Below are 21579 nucleotides of genomic sequence, written 5' to 3' on the forward strand. Positions count from 1 at the left end.
GAGGGTCAGGAATTTGAAAGGGTTAGACCATGGAGCTTCCCTGGAGCCCAGATTTTGTTAGAGTCCTTTTCTGTTTTGAAAACCCCATTGCAAACCATACAATTTTATACATCTTTTCCTTCGATCTTATGGAAAGGTAGAGGGAGTGGTGCAATACCCCAAGGGATGATTGAGGCAATTCCAGGGTCTTTGGGAGGGTAGGGATGAGAGGAGATGGCGTAGGTATGCTCTGAGGATGACCAAGCATTATTTGGATTTTTCTGAGTAGAGAAATAATAATCACTAATACTTATTGAGTGCTCACTTTATGCTACTCTTATAATGCTTTATGTATTGTTAGAACCCTATGAAGTAGAGTTTCTTGCAGAAGAGGAAATAGGAGGGATCAGAAATTAAGTAAATTGCCCAACTCTCATAACTAGACAAAATGGAGTCAGGAATCATATCCAGTCAGTCAGATTCCAAAGTGGTGCCTCAGTATGTGTTGCGATACGGCAGGAAGAAGTCTAAGCTTCCAGTCTGAAGGCCCGATGGTCATCACTTTACTGACCATGAGAGACGAGAGTGGCTTGTGGCCTAGAATTATGGGAAGTTACCCAGCCTGCTTTGGGCAAAGACCAAGACTTGTGACAACTTCCATGTTGAGTTGGTGGGGCCAACTCCTGACATAATTAAAGTCCAGGAGTGATTGGATACCAGCCCCAGTAGTTTTATCCCCCATTTCCTCTCCAGTATAAGACCTGTAGGAAGGAGGGGAGAGAGAAGAAATAGGAGGAGAAGAAGGAGAGTGGGGGTTGGTGGGAATGACATCAAGCAGAAATATGCCAGTCAGAGGGGGTAAATTTTCCACTTGAATCTGTGTGGAAACCTGATCTTAACTCTATTTTTGGTCTCCTTCTCTAACAACCTTTCGCCAGATTGGAATTTTTCTGCACCTGTAACACATTTTTAATGTAATAAGTCTAGGAGAAACCAGGTATTATATCATGCTGGGGCCTGTGCTGTGTTTCTAGGAGCAAAGGTAGCCCAGACCCCAGTTTATCCCTATAGGGGATTAGTGTATTAGTCACCCTGTAAAAGCTCAATTTATTATGATTTTTTAAATGTTTCTTTTAGCACTTGCTTATAAAGGGTGAAGAGGGGAGCCACGAATGTGTCTGTGTTCCCTGCCTCCACCTCCTACACACACATACATATACACACGCACCCCCTATCAATTTCATATGAACCCAGATTCCATAAAATCAAAGCCAGAGGTATTGGCTTTGACCAATTAGCTTACCTTTGCAACACTGGACTCTATTCTGGTTTGGGCTAGTGCAAAGGTTGGAAAGGTGAGATTATTATATCAATAACTCCTCAGTGGGGAATGAAAATAAGACAGTGGGTTGGTGGCTTAGCTTTTTAGGGTGATCATGAAAGATCACAGGCACCAAGGCTCAGGTTTGACTTATTTATATGGGACAGAGCCCTTTCTTTCCCATTACTCTGGACTGGCTGTCTTGTACATATATTCCATTGGTTGCACAGGGCTCCATCAAGGTAGGTGTTTCTGCCAGCTTTACCGTCTAACTGGAGAGTGCTATAGAACTCATCCCCATGACTGGGTTTAAAAAAAGAATGAGGGCAGCCCAGGTGGCTCAGCAGTTTAGTGCCGCCTTCAGCCCAGGGCGTGGTCCTGGAGATCTGGGATCGAGTCCCACGTCAGGCTCCCTGCACGGAGCCTGCTTCTCCCTCTGCCTGTGTCTCTGCCATTCTCTCTCTCTCTCTCTCTCTCTGTGTGTGTGTGTGTGTGTGTCTCACGAATAAATAAATAAAATCTATAAAAAAATAAAAATAAAAAAAGAATGAAAGAAAGAAAAAGAAACCATGTGAAAGAAAAAGAATGAATGAAAGAAAAAGAATTCCCATAAGAACATGTGAGGGGTGTTGTGTGGAGAAAGTGCTGGACTCAGGAACAGAAGATATACTTTGTATCCTGGTTATGCCAGCCTGCCTGAATTTTGATCTAAGCTGGCTAAATTTTGAATTTTGGTTGCTGTTCTGTTCTCATATGAGCCTTCCATCATTGATTTCATTTCAATCCCTCATGACTGAAATCCTAACTCCTGCCTGGAAATGTGATGTGACATGGCAGAAAGAAGCATGATTCCAGTCAGAAGAACTGAATTTAGGTTTCAGCTCTGTCATTGTCTAGGTGTGTGCCCAGGGACAAATGCAAGTTTTGCAGGAACTGAAGTGAATACAATTTTGGGAGCCTTCTTTAAGGAGAAGAATACAAAATTGTAAAGGTCTCTGCCAGGGCATTGGAAGGGGCTTGTGCAAGTGAAGAGCTGAATGTGCTGGAGCTTCATTAGCTTCACTAACTCTGTCTCTTTCTGTGGCCATATGTCATACAATCTCTGAATCTCAGTCATTTCATTTCCTAAAATGCACTTCATCATGCCTGTCTGACCCAGGGGAGCATTATAAGGAACAACTGAGTAAATATGTGTTAAAGAGTGTTTTTGTTCAGAATGTTTTATACACATACATACACACATACAGAGTCCAGAAATGTATTATTATTATTATAGTTCCTTCAGGTATTGTTTTAATGTTTTGATTATATTACCTGTAGACCCCTACTCAAACATTTGTCTCAATGTTTCTCATTGGTTCATTGGCCAGGGGTATTTTCAGAATGCTCACCACTTGTACTGCTTGATGAATTCCAGATCTGGAGAGTGATAAATAAAAAATAAGCTTCTGAATCTTTCCTATGTGTGGAATACAAGCAATGAAATACCTCTGGGCCCTCTCGACTCCATCACTGCGTTTGTAAATGGCTCTTGGTATATTTCACTAGAGCCTCACTAAGTGTGTTTGAAACTTTAAATATACAGTATTAGAAAACTGAAAAGACTACATACCTGGATGGTTATCAGCAAAATGTCTAAGGCTGTTGGCTCCTCAGGTGTTGACAAAGACTTCCTCTGGCTTTGTAGCTTTGAGATCTGCATCCATTTGCCATTAAAAAATGAATAGAGCATCTCCACTTCTCTGATGGTGACTATGAGGATGTTTCCATGCCGGTCTTTAATGGGTTCATAGTAAACTCTTCCCAAGTTGTGTGTTCCAAGTAAATTCTAGAAACAAATAGATTTCTGGTAGCTGGGATGATATTGTACAAACAAAGTAACATAATTGCAACAAAAGACACTGCATAATTAACTGATATTTCTGAAAAGTTTTTTTTTTTCAAGCAAACTTAAACCTAGAATATGTGGCACTGCAGAAATGTACTTAACAGAAGCTCAAAGAAAATCTCTTCACCATAAGCCTGCAAAGATTATAGCAAGAGGCACAAAATTATGTTTTTTTAAGCAAATTCAATATCTGTAAATATCTCTTACCCACATAGACACACCAGTACATAGACCTCAGTTACCAGCACTTGAAGAGAATCCCAGATGTTTTAAAGAAAAATGCCTGATATTTCAAGTATGCCACTTGTGGAGTTTTCAAGAGATCTACAGTAAGCTGGTATGAACTGGGGTTGTTTAAAATGAAGAAGTGAATTGACAATGTAGCACATTGTACAGGTCCCTAAATGAGCACATTCCTTTCAAGATACTTTAATTGGGAGATTGGCCTGGTTTGACTTATCTGCATTTCAGGGGATTCTATTTATTTAAAATTACATTAAAATTGTTTGTGAGCTAGGTCAACTGAGGCAGACAATACTTTTAGTAAGATAGGAGGAGAAAGACACCACATCAAATGTGGAGGGGCTCAGGCAGATGTTACTAAAATAAACAGAGTTTTAAAAATATGCAGGGTTTGAAGATTTCTAACCTAGAACACTGGACGAATAAGATAAAAATACCCTTTTACTTTGAATATCTGTGATTTTTCAAAAATCACATAAATCATCTCAGAGCTCCCAGTTGCCATTTGTGAGCTCAGGTAAATGTTGATGACCTGTTAGCAGGAGAGCAAAAGTAGAACTGGAACTTGGAAAAGTGACATGGATGACCTAAAAATGAATGCACCAGCTGGTCCATATCTGCAGCTATGAAAACACTGGAATGTTCCTTCATGGTAGAGACTGTGTCTTATATCTTTTATTTTTCCTCATTAACACTGGACACATAAGTAAGAAATTTATTTCATAAATAATTATTGACATATAAACATTTGGTGGGATCATTATTTTTAAAAATAATTTAATTATTCAGTCAGATTATTCCTTTTCAGTAATTGACTTCTAAACCATAGAGAAGTTAATTGAGTAAAGCTTTTCATCCAGCCCTCTGCAGTAAGACAGTTTTAACTAAAGGCAGTTTGCTGCCAAGTAATACTGATAAATACTGAGAAGTAAACTGGCTATCAAAGAAAAGAAGACCTGCTTTAGAACATAGGCCAATTTCTGTGGTGTAAATGCTCCCACTTATGCTGGCTGATTTAAAGCTACCAAGGTACCAAGAGTTTGACAACAGGCTTTCAAAATTCCTGAGTATTTAATAGTTGGCTCTCCTGAGCCAGTACAAGTTGGCGCCAGCACACCACTGATGCTGAGCCTTTAGTTATACTGGTGTTGAGTTTCAGGACGGGCTGCTGTTCATTAACTCTTAGACTTCTGAAAAGTCATTTACCCTTTCTAGCCCTGAGTTTCATCATCTAAAATTAAGGGGTTAGCCCTTATATAATCCTTACGTTACAGAGTGTTTGGGAGATTCAGTGAAACAATGCTTGAGAAAGTATTTTGTAAACTCTCAAGCTTCACATAACTGGGGTATGGCCTTTCTGCATATTCTAGTTGGAATCCCACCCTGGCTTACACTTACTCCTTTTCAAGTCTCCGCCTAGGTTTCATCCTTTCTGGGAAGACTTTCCCAACTCTCTCAGAATTTACCATCCCTTCTTTTGTCCAGAATTGCTCCCTGTACAAATTTATATCCGGCTTTCCTGCAGATTGATGTACATGTCATGAGCTCATGGTTGTTTTATTTCTGTGTCTCTGGGTTACTTGCATAGTGCCTGGCACATATTAATAGCTCAATAAGTCTTTGTTGACTGAATTAACATTTTGTCATTAGGACACTGGAAAATATAATTTATTTTGGACCAAAGCTGATGAGGAGACATTGAATGTGGTGGTCATTTCATTTAAGCAGAGTTTTCATCAGTGGTTCACCATCAGCTTTGGATATGTTGACCAATAGTTTGAATAAGAAGGCACTAAAAGTCTCCCTGAAATTCTTTATTGACATCAAATTGGGTTGGATAGCTAGCTCTGGGTAGAGCCCAATTTCAAAACAGAATATCCTTGTGAAAATAAACTGCAACCATGTTCCAAGAGGGCAAATTTGAGATTCTTTAGGACCTAAAGGAAAACCAAACCATCTTGATGCCTGTCATGCTATGCAATCAAGATTGGGAAATCTGGGAACCCCAAGGATCCTACAAGTTAAAGAAGAATAAAAGCTACCTGATGGCTCATAGGAATGCATCTAGGTTGTAATTAGAACAAATCACAGGACTATCAATAAGCCTTAGACAGATAAGCACACTATTTAGAGACCTTTATTCAGCTTGGGGGACATGGGAAGTTGAAGGAAATCCAGAGTAGAGATATTAAGGCCTAGAAAAGGGCAGTAAAATTATGGGGAAACCTTTATCCCTCTTCTGAAAAATGAAAAAGACATGGTATTCATAAGTTGTTACCTGGATTTTACTCACTAGCACTAATTTCTGAAGGTAATGGAGAAGGAAAGTTTAATGTAACCAATCCTCAGTGTGAGATAATTACTTATTTTGAGGATAAGTATTTCAGATAACCCTCAATGTGAAAGCAGTGTACACTTCTGCCCCTTGGGGACTCTGTCATTTTCCTAAGGGTGGAAAAAACAGTGTGGGGTTTGGCCACTTACAGGTTTTCTCATCTTATTATTTTTAATCCAAATTATGGCAGATAATTGTTTTTCTTCCTCCTTAGGTCATATTAATCAATTAATTAATTCATACTTTACTTTCTTTCAAATAAATCTAAGACCACTTCTCCTAAATCAGCTTCAAATGATGCAGGATAGACTATTTTGACTTTTCAAACTATGTGGATAATTTCTTCTATTTAAAATTTTTGTATGCTTTTTGTAAATGAATACATAATAAGATGATAAAAGTATTGGAAAGAATGCAGGCTTTAGAGTTATGTAGATCTTGATTTGTATCCAGACTGTGCTACTTCCTATTAATATGACCTTGGGCAAATTATATAACCTTTCTAGTCCTCAGTTTTACCATTTGTTAAATGATTATCAATAATACTACTTCCTGGGGATCCCTGGGTGGCTCAGCAGTTTAGTGCCTGCCTTCAGCCCAGGGCGTGATCCTGGAGTCCCGAGATGGAGTCCTACATCGGGCTCCCTGCATAGAGCCTGCTTCTCCCTCTGCCTGTGTCTCTGCCTGTATCTCTGCCTCTCTTTCTCTCTTTTGTTCTCTGTGTCTCTCATGAATAAATAAATAAAATCTTAAAAAAAAATTTCTCATTAGGGTGTAGTGGGTGGAGATTAAGTGAGATATAGTTTGTAAAGCACTTATCACAGTGCCTGGAATGTATTCTGTGAAATAAAAGTTGTTTTGTAATTATTACTTATTATTATGTATTAAAGGACTTCACTATAGAGCAGAAATTGGAATATAAGGCACCTGGTGCTCAGTGGTTGGTATGCACTGTAATGAAGGCAAGTCAGTGTGCTGTGGAAACAGGAGGAGGAGAAAGATGGTGATGATGGGGATAAAGAGCCGCTCTTGAAAGAGCATTAGGGCATGATGTGGTGAGAATCTTTTTTGGCTACTCTGGCAGAAGTGTGGAGAATGGATTAGAGTATATTGGAATATATATATATATATATATATATATATATATATATATATATATTCTAATATATAGAATACTGGGAGCAGGAGCATGACTTTGGAGGCTTTTGATGTAATTGGGGTAATCAGGCAGTGGTAGTGATACTGGAAAGGAGAGGACAGTACAGTGAAATATACCGGAGGTAGGTCCACAGGATTTATGTATGGCTGATGCCAATCAAGCTATTTAAGAATGCATTTTTATTTTCCTCATAACATTGTAAAAAATGTTAGTTTAGCAAAGAGACCTGAAATATTAAGTAGCAGTTTTCCCAAATTCAGTTTTCTTCCTCTTGTGAGGTATGTTTCTGTGCCTTGTCATTTCCCTCTCACTACCTAAACATCAAAGGTGGGTTCACAATTTTCAGATATTTTCATCCTAAAGATCAGCAAATAGTTTGGGCAATAGGATCTAAATAAATAAATAAATAAATAAATAAGACATGACTCCTGTTATTTAAGCAGGTGAACAGAAATGTGAAGTAGGGAAGGGAATGCCTAGCAGTGCTCTGGCCTTTGATGGGCACTGTAAAGGGTAACTATTTACTGAGCACTGTGAGGTGCTGGTCACCATGCAGGGCTGGTGAACTATTCAGGTGGTGACTATGGCATGAGGGTACATTTCTGTGATCCTTCTTTTAAATAAGAGTACCCCAAGTGTGATCTTTAGGCTGCAGGGTTTGGACAAATAGATTTATTTATCCAACGAATACTATTGTAATAGGAGCAATGAAAGAGAAAGATCAATGCCAGGAGGCTTTGTAAGTTGGTAGTGGGAAAAGAATTCCAATTTATTTTCTTAATGAATTATACAGTGAAGTCATCACCTGATATGGGGATGGAGAGTGTGGGGAAGGGATAGAGGTGCAAGAGAAAGTTTTAAATAGTTGCCTTATAGTTTGGGAAAGTGAAGTTAGTAGAGAGATGGAATGTGATCACTAGGTAACATATGTGAGAATTATAGCCATGAATTTAACAACAACAACAACAAAACCAGCCCCCCCTTTTTTGGTGACTTTTATGCAGTAGTGTGCAAATAATCCAGTGTAGACATGTTGGATTCATCCAGGCTTGGAATTTTTCTTTAATAATATGGGGGGAGACAGCAGCCAGACATTTAGAATATTTTCAAGGGAGTGATTAGAATGGGCCAAGGAATCTAAGCCGGACAAAGAAGGAAATGGCATCAGAAGGGGGTTGATAAATTATGAAAAGTGGTGGGGTCAATACATTGGGGGGCCAGGGAAATCCAAGAACTATTTGCAGGGAGTAGTTGAGTAGGGGGATACTGACCATCATGACTTCTCTCTACCACCTCAGCATCTAGCTTCACTGGCTATGACAGCCAGACCCTTCTCATGTTACTGATATGAGATGGATATGTTCTAGAAATAAAGAGGCCCATTTGAAATTCTAAGCTTGTTCAGTGTGATCCAAGCATGTCTGGGCTCTATGGTGGGTTGATGAAGAATCCGCTAAGGTGCCTGAGTCTCTTGAGAAAGAACTTATCTAAGGTACCAAAGAGCCTCCTGAGAATGAGGTGGCTTTATCCTAGGGAAAGAGCAGTTTGAGGTGCAGTGGCTTATTCCACCTAAGGCTGATTAGTGATGAAAGGAAGGGACACTTTGAATTCAGTACAGTCATCATGGCCCAGCTCCAAGAACTTTTCCTTGAGTTGAAGAAAATTTTGTAGCCAAGAGTGAGTTGAAATAGAGCCCACTGTTTGTTAAAATCTCTGAGGCAGCTCAGCACACAGGCAGTAACCTGTTTATGCAATGAAGTGTAGCCCAGAAGGAGTAAGAGTTGCCTTTCAGAATTATAATAGCAACACAATAATTGTTACTATTTCAGGTGGTTGAATTGTTATTGTGTGGGTCAAGAAATGAAGTTCCTGTAATTGCTGGTGGGGGTGGAGCCACAGAATTTTTTTTTTTTGTTGTTATGATCCTATTTTTATGCCTTGGCTGGTATGGCCTGGCCAAACATAGCTTACATAGATTCCTGTTATGTGTATTTCTGGGGTTTATGTAACTGACAGCTTTGTAGGTAAATACCCATCACTGATAAAAGTTCAGTGATCTCTTAAAAACTTCCAATTCTGTATAGCTAGAACCACAAATTCAGATAATAGAAAACAGTGAAAGGAAAACCCAGAAGAACTTGGTTAAAATTCAGTGTCATTTATGAGAGGGGCTTTGCAACCTACAAATGTTCTTGTTGGACTTGGGAACCTGATCTGATTAGGTTAATAATATAGAAGGAAGGATGAATAAATTTGGGATTAAAGGTAAGCTTCTAAGAGCTAGCTTGTCTTCTTTTCTTTTCTTTTTTTTTCTTTTCTTTTCTTTTCTCTTCTTTCTTTCTTTCCATAAAGTAAGCAAAAATATATGCAAATTCCTGTGCTTTAACAAAAAGATCAAGTGAAGAAATTATTCAAAATATCTGCTGGTCTCTCTTTCCATCTCTATGTGCTCATAGATGCACAGGATACCAGAGCAGCAAGGGTTTGTCCTGTGATTGAATCAAACTCCTCTTATTTTACAAGTGATGAAACTGAGGCCCAGAAATGAGAAATGAGTTGACTGATTAATATCAAATCCAGAACTCAAGTCTCACCTCTTGTTTAGGGGGTCACTCCTAGACTCTTGAAGAGAGACCCTTGCTCCTTGTCCAGGAAATTGCCAAAGGCACAGTTTCCCTACGTGAACAGATGTGCAGCTCAGACTGCCTAAGAAGCCTTTATATTCTTAGGGATCTGAAAGAGAAGGAAGACCATCCTTTTCCTTTCCAGGTAGACTTGGTAACCGAGCTGACCAAGCTTTTTAAGATTTCTGTGGGAATCTGGATTGAAGCCTGGCCCCTCACCTGTAGCTGGGCTGTTGCTGCGAGCATCTTCTGCCGAGTTTGCAGCACTGTGGATGAGGACATGGAAATAGGTACGCTTTGTCTTAACCACCTTATATCTTCCCACATACAAGACAGCTGCAAAAAAAGTCACGAGGTCATATCATCATCCAAGCCAGTACATGATTTAGGTTGTGGCATCAAAGCAAAAAGCAGGGAAAAGGAAACCTGACCCCTGATGTTTGTTCTCCAGTCCATTTTCAGATACATGCAAAACAACTTTTTGATCTCTATCCAATTGGAAAAAGATCTGAATGTTAATGAAATAGTCAGATCCACATTTTAGTCTTTGCCAAATGACCCCATAACTCAGAATAGTGGAGACACAATCTGACAGGGCGCAAGCTTCTTTGCTTTGAAAATGTAGCGTAGATGCTACTTTGGCATTTTTTTATGGCACAGGGCATATCAGGGCTGAAAGAAGACTTTTGAGATAATTTACTCCCACCCCAATACTTTGATCACTGAAGACTCCTCAACAAAGGTTTCTGAGATTTATGCAAAGAAACATTGGTGCAAACTGGGGGAAAATGAAATCAGAACCGAGTATACCTTTGTGAACCACAGAAAATCTTGTGTAATGGAACTGGTGTGAGAGTCATCAATTTCAACAATCGGTATTTGATCTTCGTTGGTGACTAACATATTGTCTTTGTAATAAAATATAACGGCTATGTAGAGTCCCCTAAAAAACAAAAGTAAAATAAAAAATTGTCTCCATGTGTCACTTCTGCCAAGCATGAATCATGGAAAAATATATTTTTGGTCATGATAAAAGATCATTTAAAATATACCTATGAGCACATGTTCACAGGCTAGAACTCAGTGAAATTATTATCTTGCCCAAATTCTCAGGAGAAAAGTGAATTTCAACTCTTTTAATAACAAGGAAAAATTTGTACTAACTTTCTTTTTTTTTTTTTTTGGTATATTTTTTTATTGGAGTTCAATTTGCCAACATATAGCATAACACCCAGTGCTCATCCCGTCAAGTGCTCCCCTCAGTGCCCGTCATCACCCAGTCACCAACTGTCTACTAAGAATCCAAACCAGCTGATTCCTGAGAAATGAAGACCTACTGGAAAAGCTTCATAGGACCCACCGTTTTAAAGTCTTCACAAACTTATTTGAGGAATGGAATAGGTGTTTCAGGCTCCTTGAGACTGACTGCTTGCGGCCTGTGGTTTGTAATTTTGAAGTTTCTGAAACACAGAAAAAAAAATACAGTGTAAATTCCATTGGCAGTATAACACTCCTAGTACCTTCTTCCCACCTTCCTGCCTTCCTCTTCCCCATGCCATTGGTGTCACTTATCCTCAGTTCATGTAGGATTTCAGCTCATTCATTACTACAAAAAGTTCATCTCTTGAGTTGCCAGTGGTTACTTCAATTAATGATCAGTTCCTCAAAAATGTTGGAGATTAGTAACATTTATAACTCCAAGGGAAACTACTTAGGCATTTTGTTTATATTTTCCAGATGAGTGATTTATTATAATGTAGGATAAAAAGAAATGGAATAAAATCTTTGCCCTCCTCCCATTGCCTTTAATATTCACACATTTCTCAGTGCTGGCAAAGCTCTTCTCGTTTGTCCACATATTCCATTAATTTTTTTTTTCATTATACAGTTGATATAGGCACATTACAGAAAGTCTGGAAAATAGATAAAAAGAACAAAACTCCACCCATATCATCTTGCCACTTTAGTTCAACTGCTGCTAGCATTCTGGGGCAATTTTTTCCAGTGTATATGTTGGCTTACAAAAATAGTTGTAGGCATAGGTATGATTGTTATTATTCAGAAGAAGAAACTGAGATTGAGAGGTTAAAATGGATTGCTCAAGAATAAAAAGCCAGTACCAGAAAAATGGAGACATTAGTTTGCTAAACAAATATTTTTCTGTACACTACTATGTGCAAGGTTCGGTGGCTACATTGGTGAGCGTATCATTCATTGCTTCTGTTTATCCCTTCTATTTACAACCTAGAGCTTTCACTGATAAAATTTGCAGGCTTCCCCAGATAGTTTTTAAAATAGTACTCCATGGAGCTAAGCTAAATGATCACTGATTTCAAGATTTTATTTTATTTTATTTTTTTAATTTTTATTTATTTATGATAGTCACACAGAGAGAGAGAGAGAGGCAGAGACACAGGCAGAGGGAGAAGCAGGCTCCATGCACCAGGAGCCCAACGTGGGATTCGATCCTGGGTCTCCAGGATGGCGCCCTGGGCCAAAGGCAGGCGCCAAACCTCTGCGCCACCCAGGGATCCCTGATCACTGATTTCAATTCTCATATTCTGTGTAATCAAGAGAAGCTGAGGTTGTTGGGGGTCATCACCAAACTTCAGACAGATGTCACTGGGGTGAGAATATGGTCTGTGTCACTGCTGTTAGGTGTGGAAAGCTGGGCAATAGCCTGTGGCTGAGGTCTAGTATGGCTCTGCTTATGATCCTATAGGACCAGTTGGGAATAAGCTGACACAAACTTTCATGCCAGCTTCAAGCTAGTGCTGGGAATGGTTAATCCTGGCAGAACAAAACAAAAACATTTTTTTCTGACTTGAACACGAATTTGGCTGGTCATACTGTGCTTGAAAATGATGCTCCTGGGACTTCCGGTTAAAGGCAGCATATTGAACATAATCTATTACATACTTCCTAAATCTCACTCAAACCAGAGTAAAAAGAATTAAAAAAAAAAAAAGGAAACTACATAAATCTATAAAGACAAAGAGATGGGAAAGGAAACAAAAGCAAGTGAACTTTGGTAGTTGGAAAGCAGATGAACAGATGGATTTTAGCAGACTTGAGAAAGATGAATCCTAAGCCAGCGGTGGAGAAGGCTGAGAAGTAACCTGATTCACCCCTTGGGTACCACATACTGCTGAAAGTGGGGGATGAGTATGGAGCTAAAATAAGAGGGATGTTTAAAAAGCAGTTGGACTTCTGGATCTTCTCCTCTAACCTGTATAGCTGAACAAATGCCCCTTCCCCACTCTAGAAAAAAAGCTCCAGTGGCTTATTCTCTGAAAAACATAAAAATGGGTTTCTAGAGTGGCAGACATGGAGTACAGTTAAAAGTGGGGGTGGGATGGTAGTACTGTACCCAAAACAGGTGGATTAAATGAAAGTTTCCACTATAGGTTATTTCCCCACCAGGCTCTCAGAACATTGATACTCAAACTTACACCCTCCATTAAGGACATTGGAAGAAACCTTTCTGGAGACTCTGACTGGACTAAGAGAATTCACCCAAAGCTTCTGACATTGCTTTCATTGGTTTCTTAAAGAAAAGGCCATGCCAGATGAGCTTACAGTGATAGGCTATATCTATATAGATAAAGAGCCCTATCCAAGTGCCCAGAGCTCCCCAACAGCTATTGACTCTTTCTTAATTGTCAGTGAACATCCAAAGATCACCAGACGATGTGAAAAGCATCTAATAGGAAAGACAGAGACCAAAATAAAAAATAAAAGAGCAATTTAGAGGGGAGACAATGCTGAGAGAAGAAACTATAAAAAGAAATGAAGCCTATCATTAATAGCCTGAGAGAGAAACAAAGGCACTGTATCCTTGTAAAAAGAATAGAAATCTAAGAGAAATACTCAGAGAATAAGAGTACTGGAAATTAAAAGATATAGTATCAAAAACTGAAAAACTCAGTAGAAAGCTTAGAAAATAAGGTTGCAGAAATCTCTGAGAAAGAGCATAAGGACATAGGGATGGAAAATAGAAGAGAAATTAACTGGCTAACCTAGGAGGTTCTACATCAAACTATGAGACCTGGTAGGAGAGAGCATAGAAAAAAAGGGAGAGACATACTTAAATAATTAACATACAAGAATATATCCCATAGTTGAAAGGTATAGCTTCCCATATTGAAAGGGTTTGCCAGGTCCTTAGCACAACAAACAATACACCCATACTACGGCATTCCTTTTTTTGTATTCGATATATAAAGAGGATAAGGGGTTGGAATGGTAATGTGCATGTAAGAGGGGGGAGGGGAAAAAAGGAAAATCATCCTTCCTTAGATAATGTCTCAAACTTAAAAAAAAAAATCAAGAATTAGCAATAAAACATGTTATTCAGAGACATGAAGAAAATATCAAAGCAGAGTTTAGAGTATTGATGTTAATTAAAAAGAAACTTAAAAACCTTCCAGAGAAGAAAAAAAAAAGGTATCGTATAAAACCTCTGGAATCAGAATGACATCTCAGCACTGAATGTTAGAAAAGAACAAAGCAACCCCTTCAAAACCTGACAATTATTTCAACCAAGGATTCTGTACTTATCTGAAACCTTAAATAAATGGTAGGTAGAACAAATGCATTTTTGGACAGTGTACCCAAAAGTTAGCTCCTAAGAATCCTCTCAGGAAATGACTAGAGTAAGGATTCCACCACAATGAAGGACTAACAAAAAAAGTAAGACCTATAATACAAAAAGAAACAATCCAGTATTGGAGGGTGCCAGAGTAGTCCTCAGTATGGTGGTAAAAGGAGACCCTAAGATGCCAGCTGTGCACCAGACACAGGCAGCCAGCAACCAGTCTAGGTTGGAGCAGGTCAGGGCTTGGAGAGGTTTCTTCAAGAAGATGTAGTTGAAACAGTACTATTATATTTGATTGATTGAGAGAAGATTGACAGAATTGCAGAATAGTGTGAGGATGAATTAGTTATAACCACATAGAAAAACAATAAAACATACAATAAAATATGATTTTTAAATACAGGGAGAACAAAAAGTTATCCAGGAAAGGAAAATAATCATAGAATTAAGTGACCATTATAATTTAAGCAATAAATATTGATCTTACTAAAATTATGATACAAATACATTATTAGGAGGACAAAGGGTAGGGATTGTGCAAGTTAAGAGAGCAGAGGGGAAAAATCATCTTAGTGATTGTAATGCCTCAAGTTTTAAAAAAATGAAAGATTAGCAGTAGAAACATGTTATTTAGAGAGATGAATAAAATATCAAAAGAATTGGCTAAAAGAATTGATTGTCTTTGGGAAATAAAAAATGGAGAATGGGAGGAATTGCTTTTTCTAAATAATAAAGCTGTTAAGTGCTTTACTTATTTAAAGTCACTCAGTCCTTAAAGAATGGCTGATAAGTATAATTTTTTTTTTAAAGATTTTGAGAGAGAGAGAGAGAGAGAGAGACATCACAAGTGGGAGGAAAAGGGAGAGAAAATCTGAAGCAGACTCTGCTGAGTGCAGAACCCAATGCAGGGCTTGATCCCACAACTGTGAGATCATGATCTGAGCTGAAACCAAGAGTCAGATGCTTAATGGACTGAGCCACTCAGCCTCAATACAGATAATTCTTATCTGCATTTTACAGGTGAGCAAAACTGAGTTATAGACAGAGTAGGTAATTGCACAAGGTCACACAGCTAGTAAATGTCCATTCTGAATTTGAACCCAGCTAATCCATGATCTTAGCTGCTTATGCTAAGACAACTCTCACATTATAATCATATATAACATAAATTAAAGATTAAACTGAAAAAAAAGAAAATTGAGAAATACTACTACTAGCTGGGAAAGGGGCCCGTGTAAATGTTAAATATTCTGAGTCTTCTCCATTCTGGGCACATGAAAGAATTTCATTTTTTGAAACCCTGTGGTTGGGTGTAGCCATGTGCCCAGTTCTGGCCAATGAATTTTGAATGTCCATATGAGATATTCAAGAGTTTCTTTTCCTTCTTCAATGGGTGCTGATAAATATTTCTAGAGAAAGGATGATAACACAAAAGGACAGCTTTCAGCTGACAGTGGTAGACCTATAGACTGTGGAAGAAATAAATATTTAAGGAGTCATTTGGTTACTGCAGCATGATATATAGCTCATCTTGACTGATTCAAGGTCTATACTGACACACTGAGCCATTGATACAGTGGCTTCTGACTTATGTCTCTATGTAGCTCAGGGCTCTGGAACAGTGGTCGGTTTTCTGGACTCCGAATGCAGTAATTCTTTAGCTTTTAAGTGCTTGGCACATACAGAGTTTATTTTATTCATATTGATATGTTTAGCACCTGACACATAGTAGGCTGTGTTTCAGTTAATGTTTGCCAGCTGAAAAATTGGATGATAATTGAAATTCATTCCCACAGGGCACTGCCATGATGAACACAACTGGCTTCTTTATTACTCATTATGCATGTCAGGGCATAAACTGAATAATAATGGCTGCTCCACATCTCCATTGAATTTGTATCCCAGTACTGAACATGCAGGTTAACTGTGGCCACTTCTTTAGCCAAAATACAGAAATTAATGTCGGTTTTGTTATCTCCCATGTAGGGCTTTGGTAGTAGAAGGGCTGTTTTATTATTATTTCTGCATTTGGAATATGCTGTGTATTTACTGAGCACTCCAGGCTCATTACAATGGAGTCAATGATTACACTTTAATTCTAGGATTTATCAGTACAGTGTAATATTGGTTTCAGGAGTAGAAATCAGTGATTCTTAACATGCAACACCGAGTGCTTCTCACAACACATGCCCTCCTTAATATCCATCCTGCCCTCCACCCCCCCATCTAGCCCCTCCTCCGCTCCCACGAGTAACCCGCAGTTTGTTCTCTGTAGGTAAGAGTCTATTTTCTGGTTTGCCTCCCTCTTGTAGTTGAGTATTTCAAATATCAATTTTGTAGTTTTTTTGTATGTAATACTTAATTATACTTGATTTATCATTTTAGACTTAGAGTAATGTAATGTTAAATTATCTTAAAGTTCTTTTTTTTTTTTTTTTTGATATGAGGTCATTTCCTTTAAGTTGGCATATTACAGGTCAGCATTTCCCAAAGTCTGTGCCTGGGAACACTAACTCTGTGAAAAAAGTTTTACAATGGCTTTACAAATAAGTTTGGAAAATGCTTGGTTAACCAAAGTCAAAATGTCTCTTTATTAGACTCTTTAATATTGTAATGCTGATTTTAAATTTCCAGGAAAGGGATATATAATGCCAAATTTTCCAAACTTACTGACTAGAGACCCTTTTTTCAGCTGGGCATTTTAAAAATCAAAAAAACATTTTGGGTACTTGTTTATGTGTCCAGAGTACATTTCAATATAAAAAATACTTTTCCTTTTTGGGAAGTTCTACTTATGCCTTACTTAAATATTTTCTGACATTGCATATTTACATCTCTGTCGGTGAATAGCATATACATGATAAAAGTTGAATGGGAGCTATTGAAATAATTGGGCTCTCTAGATAATTGTTTCTTGTTTATTAGATAGTAACGTAGTAGTGGGGAGAGTATCTAAATCCTCAGATAATATGAAAACCCCTCATTTTCATGAGTAGTTTTAGCTTTCTTCCTCTGGTAAGGACCAAGCATGAAGTGGCTTATGAATTGCAAGGAATCATCTAGTCATTTGCTTTATTACCTTTCCCTGCCATATAAGAACCAGCTGGCAGGGGGATGATGGAGAGGTAGTGGAGAGAACAGAGCCTCAATAATGCCTGGCCTGGTTAAAGGAGTCCTGGTAACAGAGAACTTGAGTGTACTTTGGTCAGTGTGGAATCGTTAAGGCCATGGTCTGGGTAAAGTTTTTTACAGATTTGTGAATAAAACCCACTTGGATTTCCTTCTCAGCTTCTTCCATGCACATTTACATTTTCTAATGAGCCACTCATTAAAAGAATATTATTTTCTCGCAAACTCTTGTCCTCATTTCTAGCTATGGCCAATATTTCTGAAGAGCCCTGTTGTTATAGCTATACAGTAGTTGGGACCAACTGTTTGTTAATGCCAAGTATGATTTTTTATACCTGGTTCAGACTCAGCTAGCATCTCTTAGGTTTCAGCCATGGATTTCTTACCTAGCTGGCCCAGCAGTGCCCTGAATCTAGAGAGTGCAATGCAGTTGGGATCTGATGGGTGAAGGAGCATGGAAAACGAAAACTTTATGGAGGCTTTCATTCTCCAAATAAAACTAAGTGCCTGTTCCACGAATCATTACACAGATCAGAAACCTGACCCTGTCCCATTTGAATAGCCCAAATAGAAAGGAAGTTTTTAAAAGCTTCTCAGAGATTCTCTGGGTATAGTTGGCTAGGTCTAGAGATGTGTGCGCCACTTTCTCCTAAGCAGTAGTACAGGGAAGGTTAAAATTCAGGGTGAGATCCATATCTAGTGCCCAGTCCTGATGTTAAGGGTGGGAGACTGCACTTAGAGACAGTGATCCTGATTCTGTCTTTTCCTGGCCTTGTGACCTTGGTCAAGTCACTTAGCTTTAGCATTAGTTGCCAAAACAAAGATGAGAAAGAGATAGTGGGTGTCAAATTGCATTACAAACTTTTTTTTTTTTTTTTTTGCATTACAAACTTTATTGCAAATATGCATGAAGGTTTCTTGTGATTAAAACTGGCTAAACTTCCTCAGGGATGCTCATGGAGTTTTCTTTGGGGCTGAAAAGTTTGAGGGTGAATATCCCAAAGACCCAGCACACTGAGTTTTGTGAGAGTTTTATGAAGGGAAAATTCAAAGGGAAGGAAATAATAGCAGCTGCTGTTTTTCTTGAGCTTTTTTTCAAACTGTTTGTGTGGAGAGAGGGTATGAGAGAACAAGAGACCAAGGGAATGAAGGAGAGGGAAGTCTCTTCTGAAGGGTTAAAGCAAGATAGTGCTGTAAAGTGATTCCAGATGTACAAATATTAATATCTCTCTCTCCCTGATGAATGAGAAGGTATGACCCAGTTAGGAAACTGCTAACATTACCGGCGCCACAGAGACCTCAGTCCATGGCCCAGCACAGATTTTTATCCTTACCCCGGCAGCTATAATGCTGATGAAGGGCTCGGACCTGCTGCAGCAGACCTTCCAAAACTTCACTCTGTCCCCTGTGTCTGGGCTCTCTGTCGTCATAGTCTTTCCAGTCTATGAACAAAAGAAACAAACAGTGACATTTTAATGTGGGAAGAGGCCTCTCCCTTGAGGCACTGCATCAGGAGCTGGGTTCTGCTCACACTCCCTTGGACTCCAGATAAGCACCCAGCACTTGCACGGCTGGCAGGCAGTGCCAAAGGTTTGGGGCTGCCATAGTTCAGGGCCCTGTGCAAAACAGCAATTATGGTTGGTTTTTTGTGTTGGGCAGTTTTAGGGGAAGAGAAAGTGGTAACTGAAGGCCAAAAGAAATCAGGGACTCTGGGAGTCCAGTTTCCCCTCCCCAGCTCCTTACCCTCCTTTTCAGCATCCCAGGTCCTAATCAGCTCCCCTGCTACCTCTCCACTGAGCACCCCAAATCACAACTGGATTTCCACAGTAGGAAAGAAAGGGGTGGGAATGTGCAGACTAGATGAAATCCACAGTCCCAATGCTTTTATTGTAGGTTTCACACTTTTGGCCAAATTGACATTTCTTTCCAAGGAAAGAGCCCACGTCAGATGCCAAGAAATGGAAATCTACATTTTGCTCTAATGAATGTCTGCTTTGGTTAGCTGGCACAGCAACCCCTGCACATACTCCGAGCCACCAACCACCCTGTCTGCTCAGTCTCTAAATATACAGTATTAGCTTACATGGCAAATTTAAATTGCAATACCCACTGAGATTTTTCTCCCCCTTCTATTTTCATTCCATTTGGCTATAATGATATCAAGAGTAATAACCCATATGGGACTAATGTCAAGATGGTAATTCTGCTGTCTCCAACTCTGGGTTATTTTTTTTTTAGTGGATCTGTCACTTCATAGTCCATCCTTTCTTCTATCTGCCCCTACCTCACTTTTACTCTCTGAACCTTTTAAAAGTGCTTCTTGGTTGAAATGCTTTCTCTAAAAATGCTAGGCATTCTTTTCTAGTAAAGCTGGTTAGTTCATGAGTGTATATGAGGCTTAAATTCTAATTGAAGCAGTTTCACATTCCCTCCCCACACATTTATTTTAATATATGGAGTCTCCGTTGTTCAGAAACTTAATGCAGCTGTCCTGATGGTGAAAGTTAGGTAAAAACATCACTCATGGGTCCATCCAATGCCTAATAGTATGGCACAGTTAGAAAGAACACAGGTTCAGGAGTCAGATAAGCCTGGGTGTGAATCCTGGCTCAGTGTCTGTAAGGCACTAAACTTATGCTGATGGGGCCTTTGCTCTGTACTGTGAAAACTAAACACAGTATCTACCTTGCAGGATTTTTTGTGAGGATTAAATGAGAGGTTTATTAGATATCCAGCGCAATGCCTGTATATGGCATGATGTAAATCATAAGTTAAAAAAGAAGGGAATTCACTGATGAAGAGTGAACTCCCTGTGTAGTGAGTATGGAAACATTTCTTACCCTGTCAGATGATTCCCTATGAAGGAGGAGGCCTCAGAGATTTTCGAACCCTTCCTCCTTTCTACCCTCATCCAGTTACCCAGCTCCATTTTACCTCTCAGAAGACTGAGGCCCGGAGAGAACCATTCCAGTTCTATGTTACTTAGCTTGTCTAAGGCAGAGCCAGGACCATAATGTAGTCTCATGCCCCCCCTTCCCCCATATAGCGCTCATTTCCTTATACCGTGAACACGTTTGTTTTGTTTTGTTTTTGTTTTGTTTTGTTTCTTTTGGGAAGGAGGGTCAGAGCTTGGTTGGAGTGTATGTGGTGTGGCTTAGTTGTGGTCAACTCTGGAGACAGAGAATTGGCATAGGTGCCTTCTGTAGACTCTGTTCCTTGTGGGCAGAAACCGTGACTTAATTTCTCTTTGCCTCAGGTTTCTTCTTTGCAAAGTGAGTTTTCAAGTATTTTTTAAAAGGTTGTTTAAGGGATGCTTGGGTGGCTCAGTGATTGAGCGTCTGCCTTCAGCTCAAGGCGTGATCTCAGGGTCCTAGGATGGAGTCCCACATTGGACTCCCCGCAGGGAGTCTGTTTCTGCCTCTGCTATGTCTCTGCCTCTCTCTTTGTGTCTCTTATGAATAAATAAATCTTTTTTTTAAAGGTGATTTGAAGTTTTAAAAAATAGTGTAAGTAAAGCACCATTCTGGGCACAGCAGAGACACTCATTAAATGTTGGTGAGGCATTGTGAATAGAAGGGTGGTGTTCAGGTAGACTGGGCTAGGAAAGGTGCTTTTACCAGGAAATTTGGAAATGTCTGAGGAATCAAACTCCAAGTGACCCTTGGTCTTACTTGCAGTGTCCCTGGTATCTGGGCACAGTGATCATAAATGCTGCTAGTATGGAGTCCCAAAGGCCATTATGGTTTTGTTCCCTCAGTTGGGTGAGTGCATCTTTAGTGCTCATGATAAAAGGAGATACGTTTGCTTGAATAAGACTTCTGGGTGGCTGAGTTATTATGTGGCCCTGCACATGCTAATACATTCTAATGAGTGTTAATACTGCCATCAATGCAAGGGGAGATGAAATGGAGCTGGCTCTTGCAGGCTAAGCCCTATTACATCAGAGGCAAGCTCAAGCTGATGACTTTATGATACATTTGAAAATTACTAATGCTAAATTGCAGCCCAAGTGAGCACTGGACATGATGCCAAGGTTTTTGGAAAGAATGAGTTTTTCTCATAGATGTTTGGAAGGTTCTGACGACTACATAAAATAGGAGACTTTAGGGATGAGGGAGAAAATTGAAAATATATTAAGAAATCAGGAACCTGACAGGAATAAACTTAGTGTGGTAGGAAAAGAGCAGATTGTGCCACATAATACAGTTCACTGTTCTGGTAATGAGACACTTCAGTTGCAACACAATGCAGAGCTCACATTCACTGGCGATATCAGGGCTTTCCTGATCGTAACTCAGACAAGC

General features: G+C 39.2%; 1 protein-coding gene across 1 annotated transcript in view; it reads right to left on the bottom strand.

Annotated features, from left to right (window-relative positions):
* Window positions 1-21579, bottom strand: part of ANKFN1 (ankyrin repeat and fibronectin type III domain containing 1) — a 451629-nt gene that overhangs the window by 46017 nt on the left and 384033 nt on the right. The window contains exons 12-16 of the mRNA XM_041724056.1: window positions 18610-18717; window positions 10910-11009; window positions 10360-10492; window positions 9769-9885; window positions 2913-3128 (exon numbers count right to left, since the gene is read on the bottom strand). Of these exons, the coding sequence (XP_041579990.1) occupies window positions 2913-3128; window positions 9769-9885; window positions 10360-10492; window positions 10910-11009; window positions 18610-18717 (674 nt within the window). The remainder of the gene's footprint in view (window positions 1-2912; window positions 3129-9768; window positions 9886-10359; window positions 10493-10909; window positions 11010-18609; window positions 18718-21579) is intronic.

The sequence above is a fragment of the Vulpes lagopus genome, chromosome 12, assembly GCF_018345385.1.
Source record: "Vulpes lagopus strain Blue_001 chromosome 12, ASM1834538v1, whole genome shotgun sequence".
NCBI classification, from domain to species: Eukaryota; Metazoa; Chordata; class Mammalia; order Carnivora; family Canidae; genus Vulpes; species Vulpes lagopus.